The sequence below is a fragment of the Cynocephalus volans genome, chromosome 18 (assembly GCF_027409185.1).
Source record: "Cynocephalus volans isolate mCynVol1 chromosome 18, mCynVol1.pri, whole genome shotgun sequence".
Classification (NCBI taxonomy): domain Eukaryota; kingdom Metazoa; phylum Chordata; class Mammalia; order Dermoptera; family Cynocephalidae; genus Cynocephalus; species Cynocephalus volans.
The window spans coordinates 10,186,724-10,198,780 of NC_084477.1; the positions used below are offsets into that span (position 1 = coordinate 10,186,724).

Below are 12,057 nucleotides of genomic sequence, written 5' to 3' on the forward strand. Positions count from 1 at the left end.
ACGAACAAAAAGTGATTTACATTCACTGCAAGAAACCTCGGAAAAAATGGCAAATTAAGAACAAAACGAGATCCACTGGTCAAATCTGAGACAATTGAACATCAAAATAAGCAATGATAGTAATGGATTATGATCCATTGAGTAAAACAGTAATTGATTAGTCCAGACTGCTATAAATAAATGAATGAATCAATAGATGGGAGAGAAGGAAAAGCTCATCCTTTAGCAGAACATCTTTAAAGGAATTAGAAGGAATTGTGGAGTTATGAAGCCACCATTTGGCAAACAGTATATATAGAAATCGTTCAGTCAAAAATTATCAATGAATTTTAAAAATAGCAGGTGAAAGGTATACACACACACACACACACACACACACACACACACACACACACACACACGGTGTGAAAGTTCCCACAGTGGCAGCTACCACTTTAATCAAATGATAAGTTAATATTACCAATAGTGAGACAGATTGACATCATATGCCTCTTGATATGATGTATCGAGAAGAATACTTCTGTGGTATTCCTGCAATTCTGCATAATCTTAATCTAATCATGAGAAAATATCAGACAAACCCAACTTGAGGGACACTTTACAAAATAACTGGCTTGAATTTTTCAAAAACACTAAAGTTACAAAAGATAAAGACAGGCTGAGGAACTGTTCTAGATTAAAGGAGATTTATGAGACATGACAACTGAATGCAATGAGAAATTCTGAATTAAAGTCTGAACCAGGACTTTTTTCTTAATTGCAATAAAAGATATTATTGGGGCAATGGGCTAAATATAACTAAGTTCTGCTGGTGAGGTAATCAATAATGCACACTGAAGTATATAAAGGTCAAGTGGTATCATGTCTGCAATTTACTTCCAAGTGATTCAGAAAAAAGTTATGTATATATAGAAGAGAAATGATGGGCTAAATGTTAAAAACTGGAAAACAGAAATGTAGAGTGGAGAGGAGTTTTTGTACTGTTCTTGCAACTTTTCTGCAAGTCTAAAATCATTTTTAAAAAACTTACAAAACAAAGCAATAAAAGCAAAAAACACTAAACACAAAATGAGATAGAAAAACAAAAATCACCTGTAATTCCCCTAAGTAAGTTTAAATACACTTTTCTCTTTTTTAAAATCTTTCTGCTTCTCTCTCTCTCATTTTTTAAGCAAATGTATTATATTGTACACATTATTTGTAGCTTATCTTTTCCTTCTAACAATAAACCATAAACATACTTCTTTAACTCCTAAATTTAACGAATTTTTTTTCTTCACACTTTTCTCTCCCACTGTGGGAAGAGTGGCAGTCTTAAATATCTAAAGGCTTGATTTAATAAAGAAGTACAATATATCTTAATCACACTCTATATGGAATGTTCTTAATGTATCATTAACTACTCTTATTAAGACTCTGAAATTTTGTTCTGAGGAACATTTCTTTCTTTCCATGTTTTTAATGTCACATCACTATCTGCTATTCTATTATCTCTCTCTACCTTAATATACTCCATGAAAGCTGCTACGGTGTTTGTCTGGTCCATGTTGTGTCTCCAGTGTCTAGAATGATACTTGGCAAATAGCAGATGCCCTATAAATATATATATTTTTTGATGAATGAAAGAAGTGGTAGAAATTATTGTGTCATCTTCTAAAGTTTACGTATATTGTAGTCAAATAATTAAGTAATCTCCATCTCCTGACTCTCTTAAGTGATAAAATAAATGTAAAAAAAGAGAGATTATTAAATAGTTTTCAAACTGGTAATAGAATAACAGTGTGAGAACAGCATGAATGATATTAGGAAAGTTTTTAGAAATTTAAGTCAGGGCAGTTGTGCTTTGGTTTTATCGTTTCCTTGGATGTGCTCAAAGCATAAAAATAACAGCTCAAAGAGACCCACATTTGAATATACTTTTACCATACAATATTGGTCATACAGAGTAAAGCAGACAGATGGCTGATAAAAAACTACAGAACGTAACTGGTTAAAACATTACTAATCCATCACATTGCTGATTCTTCACTCAACGTTATAGCAATCAACTTTCAAATAATTCCACTATAAACAAGAAGGCTGAACCTATGGAAATTTCTGACTGAGTAAGTGCTTTGGAAAGTACAGCCTAGAAAACTGGGTTGAGCCAGAGAAAGTTGGAATAGATACTAAATATAATAAACCATCATTGAAAGTATGGCTATCAGGTATTATGCCCTGTTGTTTGGAATCACATAGAATATTAAAAGCGGTGATATATATATATGTCTATACATTGGTGTATGTAGTGTGTATGTGTGCATGCATATCTATCAACAATGAGACTTTGAGAAGGAGAGAAAGAAAGAAAGTGATAAACAAGATAGAGAACAAAAACTAAAGATGCCTTTTTTCCCTAATAAAAATCATCGTATTCTTAGTGTAGTTTTCAAGTCCCTGGAGAAAAGAGAACCCACACAGGATAGCTTAAGTTTCCTCTGAGTGGCTCGACGCATTATTTTATCATTGTTTACACACAATACGTGTTGCCATTTCCAGTTTTACTTATAGTTTTTATAATGAATCCGATCCTTTACAAATAAATGTGAAACTCTTACGATTCTACAATAGTGCAGAGCCTTGGCATGAATGATGCTGCAAGGTGGCAGTTCTGGAGGAAGACCCACTGTTGCGTCTGGGTTAATGCCTTAACAAGGAGGGCTTCAGCTTTCGCTGCCTGGCCACGGCCCAGAGAAATTATGGTCACATGATGCATTGTTCCTTTTAACTCTTGAGCAAATCTCAGGAGAATATTGGTGAGGTCAGTCCCTGTATAACAACGTGGAGAGGTACATAAAACTGTAAGCTCATGTAATTCCCTCTTAAAAGCACAATCAGCATTTATTGAGTGCTGGGGAGAGAAAATGTAGCCATAGTGGAAAGACTACAGGCTTTGGAATTAGAGCCCAGAGTTCAAATTTTGGCTTTGCTGTTTACTAACCGGGTGCCCTAGGTTTCCTAACACACTGGGGATGACAGTGTCTAACCATAGCACCTGCTGGTCGTCTACTTGTCTCTTCCTCTTCGGTGGCTATGCCACAATATTCCTTGAGATGGCCGTGTACCTGGCTAAAATCCTACATTTTTAGCCTGTCTTATAGCTAGCTAGGTATGGGCATCTAAGTTTTGTGACTAGGTTTTTGGCAGCAAACGTTTGTTAGGAAAAGTGTTGCTTTGTATATTTCCTTAAAGGGAGGAGGTACGCCCTTCATCATTTCTTCCATTCTGTGGTTTAGAACACTGATGTGATGGCTGGAGCCCTTGCCACCGCCTTGGGAACAGCAGCTATTATGAGAGTGTCAGGTAGATAACCAGGTGCTCCACATGGAAATGTTCCAGGTGAGGAAGACTCTAGGTGGAGGCACTCTGGACAAGGTTTTTGTGTAATGGAATCAAAATTTGCAAATGATGAATTCTAAAGACGCATTCGATTTGGAGACGATGAAGAACCAAAGATAAATGAAGAAAGATTTTGCTTAGGAGGAAATATTTTACTTAGGAGCAAAGACAAGGAAAAGAAAATAAAAACATTTGGAGTTTTGAGGAATTACAAGGGCTGGATCAGCAGAGCCAATTTCTGATAATTTATTTTATAACATATACTCACACAAGTCAATGTTATTTAAAACAGTTATTAATAAATGTAAAGGAAATTACAACTTTCAGATCAATAATATGTGTTTGGAAGGTATTTTAATAGAAAATTAGCACTGATAAATTTTTCCATATTTGTGAATCTGGGAGTTTACTCTTCTTTGTTCTTTTATATTTTTATTTATTTATTTATTTATTTATTTATTTACGGTTTTTACAAATATTGTTTATTTTAATGAAGCTGGTACACACAATGTCCATTTAAAACCCATATCCCAGGCCAAAAAATACAAATAAAATCAAAAGGAGCAGCGTTCTGTTGTATATACTTCTGCATGAATAACTTTAACAACTGCTAATGAAAATTAGAACTTTTCTGGGATCTTCTGACAAGATTTTTTTTAAATCTTAAAATGCTTTCTCTTCACTGAAGCCATCTTTGGAGTTAGTCATTATTGTCATCATATCTGTCATCTCGACTCCAACTTGATATTCTTTTGGTCCAGACCCTCAGATTTTAAAAGTAGCTTCAGATTAAGGAAAGGTCATTTTTCCACCGTTCAGTTCTCTGAGAAACTTCCATCTCCTACTGAATAATCACAGTCCAGGAGTGAAGCAATCACAAGCTAGAACTTCAGGGCCAACTGGAAAGTCATTATGAACACTCACATTGGTTGATCTTATTTATCGCCACAAGCCTGAAAATGAACAGTTCTGAAAAAAGTGGCCACTCTGTGCACACATGTAATTTTTAAAAAGGAGAAGGCAATATGAATGGGGCTGAGGCTTGATCACCAAAAATCAACACAATGAAAAAAAACGATAATGAATAATGAGCACTAAAATTCAAATTACCAGATGTTTCAAAGAGATGGGGCGCCAGTTTTCAATTCCTTTTTGAACACCACGTTACAAAAGAACTATTTTTAAAAATAAAAAAGGATTGAGGGAAAAGAAAAAAAATAAAAAGAATATCTAAATTGTTGAATGACCCCCTGTTTGTTCCTGATAAACTTCAATCACATCTTCTTCCTCCATGCCCAGTTCTTTTGGAGTATGATTATCAGCAATTCTCTGACCTTCAAAGAGAAACCTGAGTGAATTCATTGGAACTCCCTGTCTTTGACAGTATGATTCTTTGAGTTTCTTGAGATGTGTTGTCATTTTCACTTTGAAGTGAATCTCACTGCTATCCTGTCCAATGACTTTGAGTTTAATGTATTCTCCTTCCTTCTTATCCCCCAAGTCCTCAGTTGAAGGTTTTGCCTCCTGGTCAGACATGGTGACGGTGACTTCACCCAGGGGTCTCTGCACAGCAGCGGCCTCAGGTAGGCAGAACCTTGCTCGGGGGTTTACAAATCCGTCCTCGTTCCCCACAGCACAACACCGCGACTGCCCTTTTATATTTTTAGAAAGATTAATTCTTAATGTAGTTTAGATTAAAGTTTTAATCAGTCCCTTTTCCACAATGTTTAAATAAGAATAGGAAAATATTTTAAACACAGAAAACCTGACAGAGAACCTACTTGTCCACATCTTTTGACTGATAGTATATCATCATCATAACTATTCACAAATAGCTTACCATGAGAGTGGATAAGTATCAGTGGAGTTCTGGCATTGGATTCTTTATATAATTCTTTCAAACTAACTGCAGTTCTAGGAAGATATTCATTTCCCATTTTTTCAGTTACAAACTTTCTTACTGAATTCTTTAAACATTCTGGTCTAAGAATTTTTATCTAAAAAAGAAGACATGGAAGATAAGGTAAATGTAAAAACCATCCAGGAGAATATTCCCTCTGGTAAAATGAAACAAAAGAGGTTGAGGGAGCCTGTTTGTCCCTTCTGCCATGTGAGGACACAGCAAGAAGACGCCATCTGTGAGGCAGAGAGCAAGCCTCAGCTGACACTGGATCTGCTGGTACCTTGATCTGGGACTTTCCAACCTCAGGACTGTAAGCAATAATGTCTGTTGTTTATAGATTACCCAGTCTAAGGTAATTTTTTATAGCACCCTAAAAGGACTAAGACAGAAATCTTGTAAGAAAGATCTTCACAGGTTCAAATCCATTTGTTAGTGATAAATTGCATTTGAAAAGTTGAAAAAACAGAACGAAACTACAGGTCAAATAAAACACATCTATTAGCCAGAAGCAGGTTTTTTTGCAATCTCTATCTAGAGTGCATTTTAAAGTGTTGAAAAATAAAGTTTAAGGCAGAAATCAATAGAAGGGCTATTGGTTGTCTAGGCTGGCATTTACAGAAAGTTGAGGTCAGGAGGGGAATGACGGGAGGGATTTTTTCCCTTACTAAACTAGAGGGTAAATGTGAAAATAAAAAAAGTATTTCGAAGTGATAAGGATGAATTTAGGATGGTCTAGTTGGATAAGTGTAACATGGTATGACTGTCAAGAACACAAACATCAGAGCCAAACTGAGAATCAAGCCTGACTCTATTAGGGAATTTTTAAACCTCAGTTTCCTAATCTGTAAGATGTGGGAAATAATTGTACCCCCTAAAACTGTTATGAGGATTAAATAAAATAATGAATGAAATAAAGTATGTAAAGTGCTTAACACCTGCTAAACTTCTGATGTCTTGGGGGCACATAAATGACACCCATTCACATCCCCAGCCCACTCCCAGCCCCCACCCCTTGCCAGATTCTGAAGGAATTGAGCAATAGAGGAATCAGGAAAATATCACCTTTATTAATCATAATGGCCACGTTGGTGGATGTGGTTTAGGTGTGAAGCAACGATGTGCTTCCTGATTCTGAGCCTAGAATTAGACAGATGTACCTGTCAGAAGCAGTGCTGGTCAGCCATGGGCCTGCCCAGTGGACCAGTGACTGTTCCTGTACAGTTGATGACATGAAGAAGCAGAGCAGAAAGTATGCCCTTTGCGGTTAGACACATCCCAGAAGGAAAGAAAGAGTTGAGCCATGCACTCTCAGCTCATCTCTTAAATTCACAACCTTCTAAACCTTCCTCCTCTATTGGGAGGAGTGAACAGGGAGCAGAGAGATGTCAGGAATGTTACTCTGACTGGACTCTCTCCACAGGAAAGAAACACTGAGGCTGGAGTGTAAGCGTTTTCCTCTGACACGAACATTCACTAAATGTTAGCTTGTAAAAATCAATATATTTTGCTTATAAAATTTAAATTTTGAAAAGTTTAAGTTACTAAGAAAGTGCTCAAAACACTTCGAATATCAGTATTTTCTCATAGCATATCTTACCAAAATAAGTCTTTGAAATGGAGTGAGTTTCTCCCAGGGAAAATTTATAGGATTACACATTTCTTCATTTTCATTCAAAAGTTCAGCTAAGTATAGAGAAAGAAATTGACATTAACAATCAAATACTTTGTATCACTATAATATTCCACAGTGAAAATTTTTATTATAAAATTGTGAAAAAAAAATTTTTAAAAACGTGGCTGACTTTTACAGTGAGTTTTATTCCCTCAGGATTTGAGCATTGCTAGCTTCAACACCTCAAAAGAGGTGGACATTCAGGTAGATTCAAGTTTCAACTTGGTCCAGCTGAAGTGGTTGATGACTAGTGATATAACGAGACTGTGGACAGCTGAAGGAAAAAATGTGCGGCAAGGGGCAGAGCCAAAACTTTGTAACCTGCTTCTGCATATGTGATGTTTTTCTAATGAATATAAACTAATAACTCTAGAGGTTAGAGATTTCTATTCACAACCCACCTGTGGCAGATATAGGAAATGAGAATCAAATGAAAATGCAACAGATTATCAAATATTTGAAAAATTAAATATTATACCTATACATTTTTTTATACTGACCCCTCTTACCACTACAATAGAATCCTATGGGATCACACGGTCACTTGCAAGGGGGAAAGGCTTCCAGTCTTCGTTTCCAGCTATTCCAGATACAGTTATTATTTCCATCTACCTTTTATTTCCATGGTATTTTCCCAATGTCTAACTTTACTTTTTTTTAAAAAAGATGACTGGTAAGGGGATCTTAACCCTTGACTTGGTGTTGTCAGCACCACGCTCAGCCAGTGAGCCAACCGGCCGTCCCTATATAGGATCTGAACCCGTGGCCTTGGTATTATCAGCACCACACTCTCCCGAGTGAGCCACGGGCCGGCCCCCAATGTCTAACTTTAAATACAACTTAGATTACAGAAATAGCTTTTTTTAAGAGTATTTATTTTTTATTTTAATTTATCAATATATAATGTAGTTGATTTTGGTGTCCCTTTACCAATTCTACTTTTCTTCCTTCCTCTCTTTCCTCCCCCCATCAAACCACATCTGTTCACTTATCTTAAGTTCAAGGAATCAGAAATAGCTTTTTTGAATATAGCTAACATTAATGTGTTGATCTTTAAAAAGAAGCCTATGATACATAAAAATTTTAATTACAAATGGATACATTTGGGGTTACTTGCAAAATGAAAAGAACTTCACTTTACCAAAATGGTCAATAAAGAGTTTTTTTAAATAACAGTTATTGATTCTTATCTTACAGTATAACAAATTATGGCTCCTAGATAGATTAGTGACAAGAGCAACAAAATTAAGCAATAATGACCCAAAGAAAAAAACTCTAGGGAAGGATGAGATCTTAATCTGTACTGGAAATCAAGTTGGTTAGAGTGCGGTGCTGTTAATACCAAGGTTCAGGGTTCGATACCTGTACTGGCCAGCTGCCAAACACAAAAATAAAGTGAGAACTGGAAATCAAGAAGGTATGAAAGAAAAAAAAATACACGTAATTGACTATACAAACATTTAAGCATTTGTATAGTATGGACACTATAAACAAATCTAACAGACAATTAACAGATTGGGAAAAATATTTAAATGGAGAGGTTAATATATATATTAAGACAAAAAATTAATTAGTTTTTTAGGATTCTGACAAATTATTTAATTTTAGGATTCTGACAAATGGTTAAAAAGGAGATAAACAATGCAATAGAAAAATGTACATAAATAGGCAAATCCAAATGGTTAACAAACATCTGAAAAGACAGTTAAACTTGCTAATAGGGATATTAAAGTTAAAGTATTTAAAACTTTTCAAATTGGCAAAAGTTAAAAAAAATCAATACCCTATTGTAAAAGAGACATTTATATCGCCGATAGAAACATAAATTATCATAGACTTTTAATGAAAGCAACCTTGCAGCAACTATTAACATAAAAGTGATTTACTTTTGACCTGGCAATTTTACTTCTGGTTATTAATCCCATAGAAATAAAAGCAAAGCAAATATGCATACGGATGTTTATGTTTTGCATAACGTAATAGTATATTATGACAAATTCTGGAGCAAAATGGAGAAAAATGTGGATGAAAACAAATTAGGCTGATTCCTGAGTGGGGGTGTTTGTCACATGTTGAAGTGGCAGGGAAAAATAGGGAAGAGAGTTCAAAATGGAAAAAGAAAAGGGAAAAGTTGTGCTAAAAATAGCAAGTCATTTACATTTAAAGATCTATTTCCTATGTAATTTTAAGAACACATATCTGTTATGTAATATGAGGGATATATGTAGGCTTATTCAGCTTCAAGTTTCAAAACTAGTGTGTTATAATGAAACTAGTGTGGTATATTTAATCTTTCTGAAATTCTGATTTCTCATTAGAGTTTCTCATCAACAATGAAGGTTGTAATAATTGTTTCACAAGACTGTTATGAGGATTACATTGAATAACATATGCATGCTTAGAACATAGTTATATTCTTCTCTTCAATTTTTTCATAATATATCAAACTACATTTACACATTGAAGATCTACAAACTCTCACACATGCACACACACACTAAAGTTAGATTAAAACATTAAATGCTTTCTTACTTTCTTCTGGTGATTTCATACTTTCCTCCAGTGAAACATTTTCTGAACAGAAAGCTGTGCTGATCAGAGAATATACAGCCTTACTACTCTTAAAAGCATCCCATTGTGATGCATTTGATAAAAGGGATTTGCACAGAAGTGAAAAGGGCTCCAGCTGACTGCTGACATACTGACATTGCTTCCACCTGGAATTCGACAGCCACTGAAGATGCTGACTTTTGCATATTTCGAATATGCCTAATAGAAAAGGAAGAATGATCACATTAGAAGAGATAAATCCTTTGTACTTATTACAAAGGAACTAAAAACAAATATTAACAGATATTTGTTGCTGAGAAAAAAGCCAATTTATATAAAATTAATTACGTAAAAGGTAATTATTTTTACTGTGGTAAAAAACATCCCATGAAATTTATTATCTTACCTATGTTTAAGTGCATAGTTCAGTAGTGTTAAATATATTCGCATTGCTGTGAAACTGATCTTCAGAACTTTTCCTGCAAATCTGAAACTCTATACCCATTACGCAACTCCTCTTTTTCTCCTCCCAGGTCCTGGTGACCACCATTCTACTTCCTTTTTCTATGAATTTGACTTCTTTAATACCAAATATAAGTGGAATCATGTAGTATTTGTCTTTTTGTTACTGGCTTATTTCACTTAGCATAATATCCTCAGGTTTATCCATGTTGTAGCATGTGACAGGCTTTCCTTCCTTTTCAAAATGAAATAACATTTTATTTATGTTTCTGCCACATTTTGTTTATCCATTCATTTGTTGGTGGACATTTGGGTTTCTTCCACCTCTTGGCTATTGTATATAGTGCTGCTATGAACAGGAGTATGTGAATATCTCTTCCAGATTCTTCTTTTGATTCTTTTGGATACATACCCAGAGTGGGATTGCTGGATCACATGGTAGTTTTATTTTTAATTTTTTGAGGAACTCCATACTGTTTTCCACAGAGGTAGCACCATTTACAATCCCACCATGAGTGCACAAGGGTTCTGATTTCTTCACATCCTTGCCAGAAAATGACACTTGTTATTTTCTGTTTTGTTCATTTTTTTCAAAAAATTTTTTATTGAATCATAATTGATTATACATATTTTGGGGATTCAGTGTTGACATATGTTGATCAAATCAATATTATCAGTATGTATATTGCTACAAATTGTACTTATTCTTTATGTCCCTTGTCCAATCTCTCCCCATCCCCCTTTCCCTCCCCACTTCCATCACTGATAATCTTAGATTTCTTCTGTCCCTCTGAAAGAGTAATGGTTACTCTGTTGATTTGTTGCCTAGATGTTCTTCTGTCCAATGCTGAAAGGTGTGTTCAGGTACCTCAATATTATCACAGAGCAGATGCTTTGTCTGTCACTCTGGAATGGGCTTTGTGGAGAGAGACATCCTATTCTTTTCTTTGATCTCTGGTGATTCTCCTTGTGTCTGTGTGGTGGTTTTGATGTCTAGCCACTTTCGCGGCAGCTGTGGTTACTGTCTTGGCTGTCGTGGGCCACTCACGTGTAGGTGACGTTTTGGCATGCTCTTTGATGCTGGTGGTGTGCCTGGATGTGGGACTGGGGTCTGATCCCTGGCTCCATACCTCAGGTCCCCCGGCAGGCCTTGAGGAGCTGGTGGTGTGTGTGGGCTAGAACTAGTTTTTTGTCCTTTGCTTACTTCTGAAATGGGGGAACTTCCTGTGGGAACCAGTACTTGAGCTGTGTTGTTGAGCTAAATTGCTGCTTTGCTGCTCTTTCCCTAGGGAAGACTTTTTGTGCAGCTCAGGGTTTAATGGTTGACCTTATAGTTTCTTCTGGCTCCTGGGTTGTGTAGAAATGTTGATCTGGGCCTGAATCTTTTCATCAAACTGCACCCATTCAATTCTGCATTCCCGACCAGTCTCCCCTGAGTGGTCTTATGCTGATTGGGGATGGATTGGCTGTCTTTGACGTATCCCAGTGTTCTCCTGGTGGGGCTGTCTTCCCCACTGCCCATGCTCCAAACACTTCCCATGGGATGGGCCCTGTACCAGTCCCTTGCAATGACTCACCGGCCTCTGAAAGGCTCTCCTTCTTCAGCTGTTCTGGCTCCTCACTCCTGCATGGGTCCACGGGAACCCACCAAGGCCCTCTTCTTCCCTGCTGCCTCCAAGCAACTCCATCCGAAGGGCACAGCTGTGGCTTCTGCTGGCTCCTGCTCCATGCACTCAGCAGCTCCAGCCTTAAAGCGGCTGTGGCCCAAAATGCTCCAAGCAGTTTTTTCTTTCTCTCCTCAAGTCTTCTCCTTCATGAACTCCATAGGTCTCTCCTCCTCTTTTCCTGAGCTCCAGCAGCCCCAGCTTGGCTGTTTTTACATTTTTTATAGTTATAAATTGGTTGATTTGTGGGAGAAAGTGATGCTGGGGACCATCTATTCTGTCATCTTGACCGGAACTCCTTGTTTTGTTTTTTGTAGTAGCCATCCTAGTGGATATGAGGTGATATCTCACTGTGGTTTTGATTTGCATTTTCCTGGTGATTAGTGATGTTGAGAATCTTTTCACATGCTTGTTAGCCATTTGTATAT

The 12,057-nt window shown here is 36.5% G+C and overlaps 2 protein-coding genes across 2 annotated transcripts in view; both read right to left on the minus strand.

The window, feature by feature from the left end:
• The window catches only part of DNAH14 (dynein axonemal heavy chain 14), a 338,933-nt gene that overhangs the window by 30,135 nt on the left and 296,741 nt on the right, over positions 1-12,057 (minus strand). The window contains exons 71-74 of the mRNA XM_063082910.1: positions 9,486-9,722; positions 6,879-6,964; positions 5,219-5,375; positions 2,598-2,808 (exon numbers count right to left, since the gene is read on the minus strand). Coding sequence (XP_062938980.1) covers positions 2,598-2,808; positions 5,219-5,375; positions 6,879-6,964; positions 9,486-9,722 — 691 coding nt within the window. The remainder of the gene's footprint in view (positions 1-2,597; positions 2,809-5,218; positions 5,376-6,878; positions 6,965-9,485; positions 9,723-12,057) is intronic.
• LOC134366459 (small ubiquitin-related modifier 1) lies at positions 4,263-5,016 on the minus strand. The gene has a single exon (XM_063082841.1). It carries the CDS (start codon positions 4,912-4,914, stop codon positions 4,609-4,611), a length of 306 nt encoding a protein of 101 aa, XP_062938911.1. The 5' UTR covers positions 4,915-5,016; the 3' UTR covers positions 4,263-4,608.